At 43.3% G+C, this 19716-nt stretch overlaps 1 protein-coding gene across 1 annotated transcript in view; it reads left to right on the top strand.

Annotated features, from left to right (window-relative positions):
* The window catches only part of prkx (protein kinase X-linked), a 73926-nt gene extending 62713 nt beyond the window's left edge, over positions 1 to 11213 (top strand). Inside the window, exons 6-8 of the mRNA XM_083633791.1 lie at positions 332 to 389; positions 4164 to 4241; positions 6582 to 11213. Of these exons, the coding sequence (XP_083489917.1) occupies positions 332 to 389; positions 4164 to 4241; positions 6582 to 6707 (262 nt within the window). The 3' untranslated portion in view covers positions 6708 to 11213. The remainder of the gene's footprint in view (positions 1 to 331; positions 390 to 4163; positions 4242 to 6581) is intronic.
* Positions 11214 to 19716: the final 8503 nt, after the last annotated feature.

The following is a 19716-nucleotide window of genomic DNA, read 5'->3' as shown; positions in this document are numbered from 1 at the left end:
GGACTTGTGTGAATCATCGCTGCGAGCCCGTGTCATATGCACATCTTTATAGTCTTAGAAAGTTCCTAGCTGGAGGGTAAAAAAAAAAAAAAAAGTTCTCGCTTTCTTCAATTAAAAGATTGCCAAAGGGACACAACTCGTCCCCTGTTACGGGCTATCGGGCTATAGCGTCGCCGCGAGCGCATCCGTCATCTTGACAGTGCCGAGAGGACCTTTTGCTGTGATTTTTTTTTTTTACCCCTTCAGAGCCGCACTTTCCAGCCATATACAGTGTTTGATACACGGACTGACTTGTTTCTTTCACCCTCCTCCTTCTCCTTCTCCTTCCCAGAGACCTCATCAAGAAGTTTCTCGTCATTGACCGAGCCCGGCGGCTAGGCAACATGAAGGTGAGTTTTATAAGAGCCCTGCCCCCCCCCCCCCCCCCCCCCCCTCCTCTCCACGGGGCGGCTCACCGTGTTTTTCGCAGTTTGACGTCACCGGTCTGAGAACCACGGCGGGACAGGAAAGGGCCCACCGTGCCACTGCACCTCCGCATTTGTTTCCAATTAGTCAAAAATACAGAGGGGAGCGTTACAGGAGGGAGGGGAGCGTTACAGGAGGGGTTGTTGAAGCTGTCAGACGTTTCCAGCGGGATAGAGACGCTGTGTGAAATAGGCCACGCCCATCACGGGGGGAAAGCTCTCCGTTCACTCCCACACACCAGCGTCATTTTCCTTGAATTAAACATAGCTAAAAGCTGTTGTGTGGTGGGGCTGAGCAGACAACACATGTAAAAAAATCGCCAGTTAAAGTTTTTTTGTACTCCCGAGGAAAACAAGGAAGCCATTGAGAATTGGAGAGAAGAAAAATGTGGATGTTGCTGTCAATGAAGTAAGTTGGAGTGTTCGTCTTCCGTATATGTGATCTTTTTGTGCAACACCCGACCATGCACGCGACCATAGGAGAACGCCAGGATTGGACGGGAGTTTGTGTTTTCCCCCGTTTTGGGCGTGGTTTCTGAATGATGACGCGCTCCGCAGTGTCTCTATGGGTGCAAAACATCTGCGCGCGATTCAGTCTGTAATACGTCTGATGTGTAATCTAAATATTGTTACTCTCTGATGGGGGGGGGGGGGGGGGGGGGGGGGGCAGTCCTTCCTCTGCCCAACAGGATGGAATTACTTTTTTACTGACACACGGTTGCGCAAGTGGAGTTTGTCAGAGGAGCTGCGTCTTCCTGTGCAGGGAGCCGCCACAAATAAATAGCTCCAAAACAGAGCTAAACAGAGCAGAGGGGATTAGGAAAAAGTGCCGTCGCCTCGTATAAATCTGCTAAATTTATCAAGCGCTACAAGCTAACATCTCCCCCAACGGCAACGCCGGAGCACCTCGATGGAGCAGCGCGTCTGAAATGTGGAAGTAAAGCATTTTGACTCATTTCCCCCGCGCACGGCCTCAGGAAACCCCCACCCACCCAGCGATCACCTGGAAGAATTACGCAGTAGAAAAATTGCTAAGAGTGTACATTTGACACGTCGGCCAGCCTGCCCGTTGCCATCGCTCATCAATGGGAGGAAGTATTCCCGTTTAAAATGAAGGACTGGGGGGGCTTTCAATTAGCATTATTCAAAAGGAGTGGGAGAGCCGCTCTCTCAATAAAACAAATAGTGGCCTAAGCCAAGTGATTAACTCCACATAAGCCCAGACAAGATCATATTGATTTGTGGCTGCCAATATTCCTGCACACAACACACAGTCATGTTGCTCATTCACACTGCGATCACAAGAACCGTGTCCACACGGGCTCCTCTTTCTTTCATTCAGTCTTATGGGAGGGAATCAAAGCTAAAGCAGATGGGGAGATAGGGAAATACTGGTTTTTGTTTTGGACTTATTAGTCCAATAGATTTCCCCCAAAGTAGGTTTAATGCCAGCGTTTGACCTGGTTTTTAAATGTGACCTGTATGCGGATAACTTATCCGGATACAGGTCGCATTTAATAACCAGGTGTAAATGGGCTGTTAAGTGTCACATGTCCGGCCGATTCAGAGATGAGGTCGATATGGTTTTTGAAGAATAATTTTGGATTGAAGCTGCCGGCGTCGTGCCAAAAATGGATTGTCTGCCAAAAAAGTGATTGCCGTCAGAGTGCAGATATTTAAACTGGTAAAAAAAAAAGACTGGATTGGTTATAATCTAGGCCCTCGGGCACAGAGCAGGTCAAATAATGCAGTTATACGGATTATTGCAAAAGAGACCCTTTCTTCATTTTAAGGCCTACCCATCCATAAATCATGTTTATTATAGTCTAGTTTCCAAATATAGACATAAACAAGTATTAGACATACCAAACACATGAACATTGGAAACAATATTGCCTATAAATGTCATGCTAGATTACGCTATAAACCGCAAACACTACTTTTGGCCATAATTGTGATTATTATATAAGAGACGTTAAGGTTTGCTATTACCATGGGCATAAAGTTGTGTGTGTTTGCATGTTATGACTGTTTGACCCAGATAAAAGCAGCTGTAGACGTATATAAACTGGGCGATACAGCGGCAATCACTTTTTTTGGCAAGACACCGGTAGTCAATATTTTTTTTGCCAACGTTCAGGCTCTTTAAATAGGACCATTATGCAAGGATCCAGCTTCCCCCACAGAACGTTCTTGTTGTTATGGAAGAAAAGCCTCTGAAATGGCAGCATGGGACAACAAAGTCTCTCCGTTGGAAGCCCCGCCAATGAAATGCTTTTAGCTGGATTAGCAGCTCTTTAAGGCTGGCTTTTATTGCAGCTTTTAACAGTCTGTTGAGTGAAATCCCCCCAGAACGAAATCTGACATAAAAAATAAATAATAATAATAAAAACATGATGTGGTCAGGCAGCCAATACTGACAGGCAATACTGACATAGAAGAAGTCATATAGGAGGATGTTAGATCACTCCAATGAAAGAAATTTGAGTTCAACAATTATGGCCATTGCCTACTGTACTTTTTCACATCAAGGACCCCTAAACTGACGCAAATTAGACCACGGACCCCTGGGACCAGTTTGTCCCCAGGGTCCCCCATCTGATCATGTTTTTGCTTTTAGATGTTTTAGTAGAGAAAGTGTATGAAACCCATGAACAAAATCTATATAAAATTGAGGATGTGGGCCATATTTGTTTCAATTCTGTGTCCGGCCACAGCTACGCCGTTTCAAGTGCGATCGGGCTGAAACCTTCAGGGGGTGTAAGGGGGCACCAGTGCGGGTGACCTGACAGAGCCGAATTTTTTAATTAGGCTAATTAGCTAATGACGAGATGTCATCAGTGATGATGTCAAAAGTGATGTCATAAGGACAAGACCAGTCAGTGATGTCACATACACACACACACAAGAAGGCATTGTGACAAGACTCATCAGTGATGTCATAGTGATGAGAGTAATGATGGAGCCGGATCTTCGATGTGATGTCTTCAGTGACGATGTCATCAGTCATCAGCGACGTGACGTCATCAGTGAAGATGTCATCAGTGATATGTCAGCAAACTCCCACTGATGATGGGAGTTTGCTGACTGACTGATGATGTCATAGTATTATGACATAACTGATGACATCATCAGTGGGATCGTCACAATGAAATTGATGTCATCGTGACCTATTTATAGAAGAATCATCAACTCAAACTCCTGAGAAAAGGAGTATGACTCCTCCTGAGAAAAAGCGAACTTCAGGGGCCAGGGGAGCTACTGACCCCAAGGGCGGCAGAACAGCTGCTGGGACAGGCGAGGACGAGCTATCACATTCTGTCATTCTGTTGCTTATGCGGGTCCCCGGACCACACAGGGGCAGCTGTGGCTCAGGAGGTAGAGCGGGTCGTCCACTAATCGCTTTGGATAAAAGAGGTCGGTGGTTCGATTCCCTGCTCCTCCAGTCTGCTTGTCGAAGTGTCCTTGGGCAAGATACTGAACCCCAAATTGCTCCTGATGGTGTGCCGCCAGCACCCTGCGTGGTAGGCAGCCTGCCACCATCGGTGTATGAATGGGTGAATGTACTACTACTACCTACTGATTGTAAAGCGCTTTGGATAAAAGCGCTATATATAAATGGGGGTCCATTTACCATTTACCATTTGCTTTGAGAACCACACTGGCCTACATTATGCTGTATGTTTCTTTCTGTTTCAGAATGGGGCGGATGATGTGAAAAAGCATCGGTGGTTCAAGACGATTGACTGGGACGCAGTTCCTCTGAGATTACTGAAGGTGAGCGTTTCATTAACATTTTGCCTTTCATCCACGCTTCATTCACTCCGTGGTGCTATTGACAGACACAGGACACAGGAGGCACTGTAGCTTTTCTCACAGTCTGGCTACATCATCTACATACTTATCTGCACCTCGTTTTGCCTCATTCATGTTTTGCTCTTCTCAAGACTTAAATATCTCTTGTTAATCGCTCTCTTCCCGTTCCCCAACATAGATCAGGGGTTCCCAAACCTTTCTGTCCATGTACCACTACTTACCAAACCAAATTCCAAAGGGACCACTTCCACTGCGTATACACCCCCCCAATAAAATAAGATTTGCTGATTTAACCATGCAATAGCAGCAGAAAGGCTAAATGACAATATAAGGCTATTAGCTGGTTCAAAACAGACACACTCTCTCTCACACACACACACACACACACACACACACACACACCTGCCAACATTAGGCTGTGGAAAAGAGGACCCCTTTGAAAATGTTTTTTTCCCTCACCAAAATGTTGCCTAACTTTGGAGTGTTATTTAGCTACCTTCCTCACAAACTAGCATGACATGGTTGGTACAAATCGATTCCTTAGGTCTTCTAGTTTCATATGATACCAGAAACTTCATGCTGGCTTTAAAACAGAGCCTGCTGCAGCTTCTGAAAGTAAATGTTCAAAATTGTGATTAAAATCAGCCCAATCCGACTACTCTTCAGGGTTAATATGTATATGTAAAAACTGTTGTCTGTAAAAAAAAATATATATATATCTGGCGAAGCCCCACAGACCACCAGTGAGGGCCACAGTTTGGGACCCAGTGACATAGATAATTGAACAGAATTTTTATGTTAAAAAACAAAACACTGCGGGGTTCCTAGGTGAGGATAGTGTAGAAAAGTATGAAAAATGTGCACTGTTTGTGTTTGGGAGATGCAGTCTGGGATTTCTGTCCCCCGTTCACATGTGATGTAACCCTGCGAGGCAGCTGGACTCAGTGGTGCGGACCAATCGGCATCCGAGGAAGGAGGAGGCGGTCCTAAGTGGTTGAAGTTAGCCCGTGATAGACAGATGGTTCATCCAATCACCTGCCGAGTATTTTTTATAAAGTCCTGCCCTTTTTGACTTGTTTCCATGATCGAGGTCCCAGGTGATTCTGTGAAACACCTAAACTGACACAAATTAGACCACGGACCCCCAACTGATCATTGACCATTTGGACCATTTTCTCCCAGGGTCCCCTATCTGATAAGGTTGTTGTTTTTAGATCTTTTATTACAGAAAGTGTGTGAAACCCATGACCAAAAGAGTCATACATTCTTCTGTCTTAAAATAAATGATTCCCTTTTTGCTGGGGAACCCCTTCAAGGACCCCTGGGGGTCCCCGGACCACACTTTGAAATGTTCTACGGTGTCTTCGTGATTCTGAATAGAGCTGAATCACTTGGTTTGTCCGAGTAAAACTCTCTCTTTTTATGAAGATTTTACCAAACGTCAATGGGAAAATAAATGGGGAATGAAAGAGATGCCATGTTGAAGCCGGAAGAAGGCGTGCAGTGGCTTCGAGTGTTTTCAGACCAGCCAGCTCGTCACTTATGAGACCACGACTTGCTGGCATTTGCCATAGGAGGCCGTGAGATAAATTGGTCTCGTCCAAACTGCTGACGACTGCAAGCATGCAACCCCCCCCCCCCCCCCCCGCCCCCAAATAAATAAATAAATAAAATAATAATAATAAAAATAATCCAGGCAGTTTCACCAGTCACCAAAACAGCATGTGAAGAATGGAGATGTTATTTTTTAACCATAACATGCGTGTCCTCAGCCCATTACGCACAGCACAGCTAGCAACAGGAGCTAATTTAATCCCAAAATGTAGGTGGGTCGGATCGAGTTCGGACCACGTTCACACCACAAACAAACCGCACCACTGTTTTGTTTTTTGTTTGTTTTTTATGACCATCTCTTTTCAACAGGTCTCACTCCGCTTGTTTGGTCCGCTTTTGGTGCGCACCAGAGTTCGTTTGCTGCATTCACACCTCCCCAAACGGACCGCACCAGAGTTTGTTCGAACTCTAGTGCGATTCAACCGAACCAAACGAGGTGCCCTTAGCCACTCTGTTGGTCCTTCAAGGAAATGTCATGTGCTCTTCTTGTTCACTCTCCTTCATAAATTCATGGCCTTTTGGATTCGAATTTTGGATTTATAGAGTGGATTAGAAGGAGCCATTCTCCCAAAAGGACAGAACGGTAGCAAATTGAAGTATACAGATAGTCATAGTGGACATCAAGGAGTTGCCTTATATTGTTCAAGAAAGGCATTTGAACTCACTGGATACTTTGTGTCTCCACAGCCACCCATCGTTCCTAAAGTTTCCCACGATGGCGACACCTCTAACTTTGACGTCTATCCCGAGGACGACTGGAAGAAAGACGCCCCCGTGCCTCAAAAGGACCTGGAGATCTTCAAGGACTTCTGAACACTGAACTTGGACAATTGACATATTTATTGGTTGAATATCATCTACATGGATAGAAGTCATTTTTAAAGTGATTTTACTGTTACAGGTAAACCTGTCATGAAGAAAATGCTTATTACCAATGGCGAGGGGTTCACATTTTAGGAATGAGAATGGCTCCCTTCTAATGAACTCTGAAGAATAGAATTGATGCTTTGGCATCGCATATCATAATACAAAATGCATCAAGATGTTTTGAGGGTTTTATTTTCTTTCATATTTTTATTTATCTTGATCAAGTCATCCTTTGCTGTTTTTATTTGTTTGTTTTTGTCATGTACTTTCTCTGAGCCTGCTCGTATTATGCAAAAAAAAAAAACTGGTCCCTTTGAAACCAAATGACTGTTACTTTCTATGTTTGAAAAATAGAGCAATCAGGTCTTTTTTTATATTCTGTTTTATATTTTGTCTCAGCTGAGAAGTTCTTTTGGAATTTTCTGGGAGGAAATGAATGCTTAAAAAAATGCTGTTTATTCCAATTGAAAGTGTATAGATTGACTCCAGACTACAGGCTGCCTGCTAGTTGGTATCAGGCTGTGCTGAGTAGCTGGTAATGACTGGTGCGTAATGCTTTGTCCCTCAAACCTTTGTAATTGTCAGCTAGCCAGTTACTGTAGTCGTTCAAACGGGACTTTTTAGACTCTTTGCAATGAGCTAATATGTCGTCATTAGCTGATTAGCCAGCCGGTTTTACTGAAAACAGACCAGTAGCACTTGTAAAAAGGTGCCTTACATGGGTTTGACGGGCTGATGTCTGGACATTGTAAAAGAAGTTCACTTGAAATTGTGCTGTGTTCAGCCCGTGGTGTAGACGAGTCCGACTCGAGTGCAGGACTCGTGACTCGACTTGGACTCGAGCATTTATGCATTCGGACTCGGAGGTTGGAGACGAGGACTCAGAATGATTTGAATTGATTGTTTACAGGGCATAAGATATTGACAGCTATAGAGAGCTAAGTGAACGTCACTTCCTGCCTTTCTCTGTGTACCAGCGTCTGAAAAAATATGAATGGTGGTTAACGGCAAGAGACGGCGTTACTTTTTTTTTTTAATCTTGTGCCACGGGGTCCACATGTTACATTTTGTCAATTTAAAAGATAACTATGCATGTCAAGAAAGTGGCAGTTTGTCCTGAAACTGAAACGTAGGGTTTAGTTTTGTCAATCAACTCCATCTCTCGTGTCGCACATTATACGTCACACCATCAACAACAATGCACTGGCGGGAGAGACGTCACTTACGCGGCTGGGTGCGTGTATTCTTTTCCGATTTATAACTTCTAGTGCCACAGTTTTACCACAAACTGCGACTTTCTCGACTTGCAGAGTTCTCTTTTACATTGACAAACATGACGTGTGTGTACTCCCGTGGCACAATTCAAACGGGATCAAGAGGGTATCGTCTCTCGCCGTTCACCACCATGGATGTATTAAAAGAACTGGATAGGGGACGATCCACGCCCACCCATGCATTTGGACGGAGGCTGCTCACTGGCGCATGAAGCCATCATGGGGGGGTTTTCTTCCAGGTTTTACTTCCTGATCATGCGGCCTCAGGTGAAGTGCGCATGTATGCCATGACGTCTCCCACCCATGGATGTATTAAAAGAAGAAAATACACCAGTATACGGCTCTTAGTGGCTTCTGAAGAAAAAATGACCCCATAAAAAATTATTTAATAATTAAAAGAGTCGTTTTATACTTTGAGTGACACCCGGAAATAAAATTCCCCTGGGTTTAACAGCTGGTCTCCATGCAAGTGGATGGCCATGTTCAAACGGCTTCACAGCCCAGCGCTATTCCTGGGGGCTTGTTCACCACCATTCATATTTTTTCAGACGCCGGTACACAGAGAAAGGCAGGAAGTGACGTTCACGTTTCCACCTACATGCGGATTCACGCTCATGTTCAGTAGGCGAACTCCAGACTCCACTCAGACTCTTTGGTGACTCGGGACTCGAACACTGGGGACTCGAGATATAGTGACTTGACTACAACACTGTGTTCAGCTACCGACACGCGGCACAATGCGGTACTAACGGAAGCTTTGACTCGTAGTATACTGTATGGGACATAGAGTGCTGGAGTTGGGACTGAATTCCCTCTTTAAGGTCAACTTTTTTGCCTCAACTCTTGTTATTTACTGCTGTGGCTCTAGGACAGGTTTCTCCAGAATATCCTTCACAGCCAAAGTACTTGGTTATTACGCTGGCCGCCGCACGCTCACATCTGTTCCTACAAACGAGCAACTGATTTTTCCCAAGACGCTTTCTGCACATCGAGATGGATCGTCGCCATCGTTCTCAATTCTCATGCCTTTGAAGCAAAGTCGTGAAACGGAAGAGAGCCAGGGACGTCAGGCCCTGAATGTGTCTCTCTTCACGCAGTGAAAATAACAGTAACAGTTAGGATATTCAGTATTTATTAGCATTTCATTTAACATGTAGTCTAGGGTTAGACCAATATGATTATCAATGACCTGATACATGTGAACAGGGACTGGTGTTTTTGGTAACGGGTAGGCCAAGGTCATTTTTCAGTTTATACTGATTATGAAGGTGCAGATCGGAAGCTTTTAAATGATGTGTCATACATTGAAATGTGAACTGAAAATAGTTGAAGATTATGTTTATTTGAATGTCCGTACTGCTAAAAGCAACATTCAGAGAAAATTGCCCTGAAGGTTGGTGAGCGAGCTTTAGTTTGCGAACTTGAAAAACTGTTCATTATATTGAGTGTGTTCTTCAACATGTAAACTTGTGCAATATGAACGCCCACCACCACGAAACACAACCTTTTAACTTGATTTGTGCGATTTCACGCTTGCCTACTTGTTACCCCTTTCACCAGACCGTGTCACATAGAGGCCATTTACACCTGGCACTAACATGCCTTTTCTGTCATCAGATTGCAATCAGATAGTGCTTGACCGCTTGAAAGTACAGGTGTAAACACCCCCAAGACACATTGAGGACGGATTGCGATCTGATCGGCCAAACCACCTCCGTGGTGGTGGTGGTGGTCAGGGACGCATTGTGACCACATTAAACACAAGTGTAAACGCAATGTGCCCTCTCAAGCCGCATACAGCAACTGTATGCGGATTGAGAGGACACCGGATTGCAATCTGATCACCCAAAACGCATGTTAATGCCAGGTGTAAATGAAATCAGGCTAATGTGGTCAAGCACTGTCCGATTGCAATCGGATCACATAAAATGCATGTTAGTGCCAGGTGTAAATGGCCCAATAGTTGGACGATGTTGGTCTTTCAAATCAAAATCAGATAGTGGCCTGTCGATGTTATGACCTGCCAATAAAATGGAGGTGAGGGTATAACTTTACTGACCGTCTCTAAAAGCTGCAATGAAACCTGCTTGGCCCTGCCTTCAAGAACTGCTCGCCCACCTATAACTATTCATTAGTAGCTATATGGCTTTCAATGGAGAATGCTGTTTCAGACGTCTCTTCACCCTGGCAAGAATATGAGAGAAACACTGAAACTGACCAGTGTTAGGGCTGTTCGATGTTGGCAAAATCACGATTATGTTTGACCGATATCGAGATCAGAATTATTTAACGTGATTAGCCTACTCATTGACTTTGGGAACATCGTGCATTTTATTGAACTTGAAAAAAGAAACTGGATTGCTTTAAAAATTGAAATATAATTGAACTGAAAAACATACATGAAAATCTTTCATAATTGCGGGAAGCCAAATTTGCAATTCAGATCAAAAATCGCTTAATTGCACCGTCCTAATGAATGTGATAATTGAAGATTGGAGATAACCCTTTGGGTGGCATTACTGGACTCCAAACAGGGGGTTTGTGGCTACTGAAGTGTGGATTTTACATCGGCCTCTCCCTCCTGCAGTGAACGGGATATATATATACATTATATATATATATATATATACATATACATATATACATATATATATATATATATGGACAATAGCCTGTTAGACGTCCCATTCAGTAGCAGCCCCTATGTCTCCCTCTTTAGATCTGGGTTTTATAGAGTAGAATTACAATGATGGCTACTCGTAACAATGGCTGTAATACCACACACCACTTTGTATGTAATGCTTTTATGGTGAATAGAGGAACTTGGAGTGCACTCAGTATGGAGTTTGTCCATTTTGTGCAATTTTTATACAATGCATGTATTGTCTGTAGGCCCCCTCCACTCCCAACCCTCCTTTTTTGTGGCAGTAATTGTCTCACCCAGGAATATATTGTATAATCCTGAACCTTTGCCTTTAAAAAAAACAAAACAAGGTGTGCTAGATTTTCTCTCTCCAGTGGTAGGAACAATCACATAATTTTCTACCCAATACATAATAATGCCTTTTAATAGCACTCCCTTTATCACTTAAATTACAGAACTGAAAGCAATGGCAAGTGTTTGTAAAAAAAGGGTCAAAACAACCCGGAGCTTTTGAGGTGTTTCGACGAATGGACGCAACGAGAATAAACATGTTCTCTCTTCTCTTACGCTCTTGTCCTGTGCTCTTTGTCTCAGCCTGTCCTCACGAGGACAACGACAACATTGGTCCATTTTCAAGGGCGTTAGAACGGCCAATGTTAACTCATTGAGTGCCAGCCACTTTTGGAGAACGGACGCTCCCAGTGCCAGAGTTTCAGAGCGTTTTCAGTGATTTCTTGAGGCCCACAGAATATTGTGTGATATTACTATGTAAACACCGAACACGCACAAAGAACGAGGAGACTCTATTGTATCATCAGCAAAAAAAAGTTTATTGATACCATTTTCCGTTCTTTAGTTATCAGCCGGAGAAGATAGGTTGTTTTCAGCAAAAACAGACGTTTCAAATTAGAAGCTGAGATAATCAGCCTTTTGTGAAATGAAGCATTTCAAGCACATTCACTGACTGAAGCTAATATTTTCTGATGTAGTGACGTGGTGTAGTTGTGTGGTGCCCTGCGTGCCCCACCCCCCTCTCCCCCCCCTCAGCTGCAAACTCCTCCGCACACTAACACACAGCCTAACACGCACCCAGCGTCTATTTTCGGAGCGCTCCGTTTTTGTGTCGCCACCTAATGGGTCCGTAAAATAGGTTATACACCTTCAATAGCTCCAATATTTGTACAGGAGATGCATGAGGCTTTGATCCACGTCCCACCGCCAAAAAACGCATTTGAGGCCGATCGACGTCATTGGCACTCAACATTACTATTTGATTTGACGCCGATCGACGTCATTGGCACTCAATGAGTTAAAGTGTAACTTACCCCCAAAACACTTTTTTTCAGCTTTTAACCAATATGGCTTTTCGGGTGGTATGTGAAGGATTCTGGTCAAAATCTCCACATTTGAAATTGAGACCAATCTGTTAGAATTTTACAAACCCCCTATCATTTCAGCAGCATAAGTGCCCTCTATGGGTTCAAACCTGCTTTTTTTTGTGCCCTCAAATGAATGGGCGATTTGGTACATTGTGACGTCACGTGTTTTTTTTCTTTTTCGTGTGATTATTACTGTAGTTCACGCGGCGCGAGCCCTTTAAGAGCAATGCATCATGGTATAATCGCCTACTGTGGCTAATGTTAGCGGCTAGCCACTGAATGACCAAATTGATATAACTTTTAACCATTTTGAGTGACACTGTTTCCATACGGATCACCAGCATTAGTTTGTTGTTTATAACGTGGCTATGTTGATCATTTATCATTCTCTATCTCTGATACACTGAAAATACTGGGAAGCGGGCCATAGCGTCTCTGTCGATGATTTGATTTGACAGTTCTGGCCGCTGGCGTTGGCGATGGCCAATCCTGGCGTGTTCCACCCCCAAATCGATTGTGTTCTGGTGCAAAGCGAGTGGGTTCCAGGACGAAACAGGCTCGAGCCAACTACGTTATGTTTAGAGCAGCGCAGTAAATACAATATTCCTGGAATGCGAGTTTAACTAAACAGTTACATGTCCTCTGCCTTCTACAACAAATAAAGACATTACAATTTGTTCTATTTTGTATCTTACATACTTATTGGCTAAGTTATGATAGTTTATTCTGCCAGGGTACAGAAGGGAGTATCTTGCCTGCAGAGTTTTCAAATCAAGTAGAATACCGTTTTGCAAAAAATCTGAGGGGGGGTCAGTCCCCCTTTAATGAACGTGGCCTGTTGGGGTCGTGTGAGTACGCTTCGCTACGGGGGCTCAAAAGTCGCTCATCCCGATCTCGACTCTTCTCGTCCCTGGCACCCCAATGGTGGAACGAGCTTCCACCTTCGGTCAGGACTGCTGAATCACTGCCGATCTTTCGGAAAAGACTAAAGACTCACCTTTTCAGGTTCCATCTGGCCCTTCTTGATCTAACTTCTTTGTCTCTCTTTCTATTAATAAAAATAAAAAAAATCCTAAACTAAACTCGTACCACTGTTCCTTCATAATTTGTAGTTGTCATAGACTGTGCTCCATAGTTGATTGCTCTATTGCTGACAAAAAATATGTTATTGTAAGTCGCTTTGGATAAAAGCGTCTGCCAAATGACGTAATGTAATGTAATGTGAGTAAGTGCATGCATCGGGCAGTGCATACGTCATCAGGAGTTGTAACCAGGAAGTAACGACAGTCTGATATTGAAATAGCTCGCTGACGCATAAGAGAGATGGGGTAGGATTGGCGGATTGGCAACGACCTCGTCTTTCAATTTCTGCTTTCAATTATATTTCAAGACCTGGTTCGCCTCCCGACGTGTTCAGTTGTTTTAGTTGCCTAAACATAACCAATGTAAAAAAAAAAAATGAACCGATGTGAGGCGTACCACCTGTGCACCGTTTCACTCATATTGGGAGTCACTGTAAATCGACATGCTATGGTTTCAGTATGAGGACGTGTTGCAGTTTTTTTCTTGTCCTTGATTGCTCATATTCCTGAGTGACTCACGATCAAGGTGCATTCTGAAGGTCAGCCAATGGCCTGAACACTCTGGCATGGGTTAATTTGATTTGATTTGGCAACAGAAAAAGCAATAATACAAAAATACATCATTTGAAAAAATGGAAATGGAAATATGGCATTTGGGAAATGAACTTCATTTTGGTATCTTTTTTGGTAGCTTCTGGTATTAAAGCTGCTCTAGGCAAGATTTTTAATTATGAATTACAATATTGTTATTATTAATTATCTTTTAATTCTTTTATTTTAAAATGCCGTTTTATTAGCTGCAAATCACAACGTGGGGCTGAAACAGAAGAGCGTCACATCCCAGGGGCAAAATCCGGTTCAGAAAAATGATGCTTCTGGCTCCAAATAACCAAGATGGCGACAGTGAGAATGGTCAAACTCAAGGCTTCAAAATGAGAGTTCACAAACCAATGGGTGATGTGACATCACAATGGCCACATCCACATTTGTATACAGTCTATGGTCACATCCCCACTGACTGAAATACTGTAGCTGTGTCTATCCAAATTAAATAATGGTGTCATCGAGTCACTGGTGGGAAATCTCTGCACAGTAATTCTGGGTATTGAAGTCAACCTTCCCACCTCTGACATTTGGAGGGACAAGGCAAATGTGGCTTTGATTCGTTCCATGATGGTTGCTATCAAGAATGCTTAGATAGCGACATTCAGGCTTCGCAAACATAGCAATGTGTTGGTGATTTCTATTTGGCTGAACACTTCATAAGGATTAAACCTCTGACTTAGCATTTTTCCAATCCATAACATATGCTCTGCATCAGCGCTACAAACAACTGGCATCTCCTGTGTTCCCTGTAGATGGTCCTTGTATTCAAAATTACTCATCGCAGTTTAATTTGGTGTTTTCACTGATGCTAAGCACTTCTCGAGTTTTCATTTCCTCTCTTATGTTGATGGAATCCCAAGGTATAATTTGGCCAATGCCAACGTGGGAGTGTTAATGTGCTGAGGGCCCTGTTTCAAGCAAGGCCATTATGTTTACAGTGGGAAAAGTGACTCATGTTTTGTCTGGGCTCTGCTAATCTGGCCTTTCTCCGTGATGACATTGAGGACGGTGGCGCTGCAACAGTGAGACAGGCTAATGAGTGCCTTCTGAACGAAGCGCTTTAAAGATGCTTTCCGCGGTGTGAGAGCGCGCGGTGACACTGACCGCAAATATTCTGTGACGGGAACTAGTCCACCTCTCGGGGAGCGTCAATTGACCAACAACTAAATCACTTCTGACTGGAAGTGATTATAAAGAGACTTAAAGTAATAATCTGCAAGGAAGTGATGCATTTTACCAATTTGTTAGCAGTTTTTTCCCCAGTTCGTTTGGCGTAAACAGACGAAGAGCTGGGTAGTTAGCATGAGCGCCGATTTGTCTTTGCCCACGTGAAAATCTGAAAAATGTTTGCGCCCACATCTGACCGTAAAAAAAAAGGAGGCCAAATAATGTGTTCTCAGAGCACTTTTTATTTGAATAATAAAAGGAGCTGTCCATCAGCACCACACAGAAATCAGCAACTAAAAGCGAGTTTCATGTTTCATATTGTGTTTTTTTGCTCATATTTATGTCCTGGTTCTGATCTTATGCTATGTTTCATGTTTCATGTTTCATATTGTGTTTTTTTGTTCATATTTATGTCCTGCTTCTGATCTTATGCTATGTTTCATGTTTCATATTGTGTTTTTTTGCTCATATTTATGTCCTGCTTCTGATCTTATGCTATGTTTCATGTTTCATATTGTGTTTTTTTGCTCATATTTATGTCCTGGTTCTGATCTCATGCTATGTTTCATGTTTCATATTGTGTTTTTTGCTGATATTTATGTCCTGCGGAGAATCTCGGCCTAAGAATTTCACACAAGTCTACTTGTGCAACCGGAGTGACAATAAACATCTTGAATCTTGAATCAGTTACGACGCAGTCCCTGATTGGCCCGGTTACATCGTTAACAACGAGGCAGTGCCTGATTGGCCCGGTTACATTGTAATTTCAGGAAATGGCTGTGGGCTGTGAGTCCAGACTGATACAAAACAGAATGTGAGCTCACGTTATCAGGATGGTTTTAACCTACACTTGCACATTGGTTCCCAAACTGTGGTCCACAGGGCTCCGCCTGGAGGTCTGCCAGAGAATCTAAAAAATAAATAAATACAGAAAACAGTTTTTACATACACATTAACCCTTAGGAGTAGCTGGATTGGGCCGATTTTCTGAAATATCGCGATATTTGGGAAATATCACAATTTTGAACATTTACTTTCAGAGGCTCCATGCAGCAGGCCCAGTTTTAAAGCCAGAGTGAAGTTTCTGGGATCATATGAAACTAGAAGAAGACCTAAGGAATCAATTCGTACCAACCATGGCATGCTAGTTCGTCAAGAAGGTAGCTAAATAACACTCCAAAGTTAGGCTAAGTTTTGGCGAGGGAAAAAACATTTTCAAATCGGTCCTCTTTTTCACAGCCTAATGTTGGCAGGTGTGTGTGTGTGTGTGTGTGTGTGTGTGTGTGTGTGTGTGTGTGTGTGTGTGTGTGTGTGTGTGTGTGTGTGTGTGTATGTGTCCGTTTTTGAACCAGTTTTAGTAGCCTTATTGATGGAGAATGAAATTCCACAGCCAAAAGGTAAACAGTGAACCACTTGAAGGAAACCAGTTGAAATGAAATGATGGAGCCAGGAGTCAGAAGAAGTCGTCTGATATGATGTATTGAACATAGATCTTGGCCAAGAGATGCACTCTTGTATATTCACGGATGGATACACAGGCTCTATCACTTATATTGTAATTTAGCCTTTCTGCTGCTATTGCATGGTTAAATCAGCCAATTTTATTTTATTGGGCGGAGGGGGGGGGGTTGGTATACGCAGTGGAAGTGGTCCCTGGGAAGTTTGGTTTGGTAGGCTACGTAGTGGTACTTGGACGGAAAAGTTTGGCAACCCCTGCCTAGCTTAGCAGATCTGACAGCATCTGTTGAGTTCTTCTAACACACGGTGGACGTGAGAGCGAAGCTTGAGATCGTCCGCCTGTGGGATCTCTAGAAAACATTGAATAAAGCCCGTTCCTGCAGCGTTGAGTTTCTTACTGTATCTTGCTCTGCGCTCTGGGAATATCACATTCATGATCCGCGGCCCTGCATCAGCTGTTCACACCGCTGGTATAGCTGGGAAATGGTTTCACCATGTGTGGGCAGCTGCGTTCCAGCATTATGTGCTTGTAGCAGGAGGGACGATGTAGATGATGTAATGCAAGGGTTTCCATGGCTCATTGGAACATTTGTGAATTTGCGAGGGGGGGTCGGGGGGCAATCAAGGCCTTGAAAGTTTTTGAAAATAGACATAAATAGACGCGCGTCAATGAAATTGCTTGAATTTATATATTGTATGACTGAAGAGAAATTGAAGTTCTTTTGATATTTTGTTTTACTTAACGTGTTGCCTAACAGCATGATTGGCTCGTGTTCACACATTCAAACCTCTCTCCAATAGACCCTTCTTACGGGGGCCATTTTGTGTCGAAAAGGCAGGGTTAACACAGGTGCAAGCAAAACACTAATGAGGGTTTCAGACTTCCATGATTGGAATGTGGAAACCCTCATTAGTGTTTTGCTCGCACCTGTGTTTATTCTGCCTTTTTGACACAAAATGCCCCCCGTGAAAAGGGTCTATTGCTGCCTCTGTGAGCTTCTGGAAAGCCTGCTATTTCTCATTATAAAAAAAATCTCAGTGTTGTAGCCTTTAATTAAGCTTGATGATCCATATCTCCAACTATGCCGTGTTGGGTCCTTGAATTTGACCTGGAAATTGGACCTGGAAAGTCCTTGGAAAAAGTCCTTAGAATTTGATGTTTAAGAAGGTGTGGGAACCCTGTAATGCTTCAAGAAAGGTGTTTCCATTTACCTGGCAGCTCCAAATGGCAGTGAGAGGTGAGTGAGTTTGGAAAAATTGCAACTTTGATACCCAGATACTCCATAAACTCATGTCTCTGTAATGCTTTATACCAAAGGGACGATAGAAGAAGTGAAGAGATCTAACGTTGGTGAGTTCATCTGTCTCTGCTGTTCAGAAGACACTTTGAATTTCACTTTTTACGTTTTTGATCCAACATTTTCTCTGGGTGGAGATGATTTCCATAACAGCAGCAGAATTTCTGTCTGAAAATAGTGCAAATCTGCAGTCTCAATTAGTGCCGATGGCAGCCCCACTGATTTAGGCTGGATTTTTACATAAAATATATATATGTAGTGCAGCCTTAAGTGATTTGTTCAAACTCCTACCGGGAGGTGAATAATTCTCGACAGTGGCCCACTCAGAATGAAAGATACATTTTTTGGCTTGGAAGGTGCATGCACACCACTTACCACCCCCCGGCCCGCTACATCACCCACAGCCAAAAACAGTCATACCATAATAATGAAAGTCCATTCGGATATTCCACAACAGCAATCTCCATTACAGATGAGGCGGGTGCTGTCAAGCCAAATGAACTTTCCCTGAACCTCCCTGCATGTCAATGGTAGTTTGCGAGTGCTGCGGATGTAATTAGAGCACTAAGCAATGAGTCTACGACCAAATAACGGCGACCCTGCAGGCACCCTGCCTTTGGCTCAGTCAGCGTGACGTGACCCTGCTTAAAGGAACACTCCGCCCATTTTCAACCAGCTTTGTATCATTAGAACATCAGTAGTATATCAGAAAACTGTAAACGGTTTTGAAGTCTGTCATTTAATTTGACAGTTATTGAGTGTTAAAGTGTGGACCAGTGACATCACTGGTCCACACTAACTCAAATTAATAACTCATTAACTCAAATCAACTCTCAATAACTGTCAAACTAGATGAATGATGAATAGTTTGACAGTTATTGAGAGTTGATTTGAGTTAATGAGTTATTCATTTGAGTTAGTGTGGACCAGTGAGTCACTGGTCCACACTTTAACACTCAATAACTGTCAAATTAAATGACAGACTTCAAAACCGTTTACAGTTTTCTGATATACTACTGATGTTCTAATGATACAAAGCTGGTTGAAAATGGGCAGAGTGTTCCTTTAATAGGGCCAGCAAACTCCATTTGGCAGGTTCTCTTATGAACACAGTTCCAGACACGTAAGCAGCGTTCAGAATGGTTCACTCGTTCACGCGCCACTTTAATCCCTATAGAGCGTTTGCAGGGCCGGCCCTAGCCATCTGGGGGCCCTAAGCAGGATATAGATCAGGGGCCCCCTCCCAGGGGCGGGGGTTTGGGGACATCCGCGCTGGAAGTACTTTTAAGTAGGGGGTGCTGTAAGGAGGGGACTCTCGGTGCTGCCCGCTAGGGCAGTGCCGAAGAAAATTTGACGTTTTTGGACTTTTAGCCATATTTAGAAGAATATTTAAAACAAACAAACATGATAATGACGCTCGTTTGTAGCCCTATCAGTGTCAAGCAAGCGTGTAGAACCCAGCAGCCATAGGGGTTGCCAGGTCAGTTAAACCAGGGGTTCCCAACCTTTTTTGTGCCAAGGACCGGTAGATACATGCAGGACCGGTTGTCAATTTTAATGGTTTTAGTTACATATATATTTACTCACCAGGTGGCGACAAAAGGTAAATAACAGCCTTTTGTGTTGTATGTAGCCTACAGTATTTATGTTTTTGTTTAAACTACAAACATAAATAAACGTCAACCTATGTTTTAACTACCACACACAGCCTATAATATTATAGCCTATCTTTATTAAAAAAAAAAAAAAAAAAAAAAAAAAAAATTGGGGGGGCCCCCCAACTCCCGGGGCTCTAGGCAGCCGCTTGGTTCGCATATAGGGCGGGCCGGCCCTGAGCGTTTGTCATAATATAGTGAACTATTTGCACCTGAATTAAGTTTCAGGGACAACCTTAAACATCATATTTGCTTCAGAAATGCGGCGGGTACAAAAAGGTTAGGGTTAATCCATTGAGAAATTCGGACACACTAAGTAACAAGCACAAACCTTTTAGACTGACTCTCTAGCACCTTCCTATCCCTATTCACCTTATGTTGCCACGCCCACT

Source organism: Poromitra crassiceps (genome assembly GCF_964638095.1).
Source record: "Poromitra crassiceps genome assembly, chromosome: 3".
Lineage (NCBI taxonomy): Eukaryota > Metazoa > Chordata > Actinopteri > Beryciformes > Melamphaidae > Poromitra > Poromitra crassiceps.
This window is presented reverse-complemented; position numbering and strand designations above follow the sequence as displayed.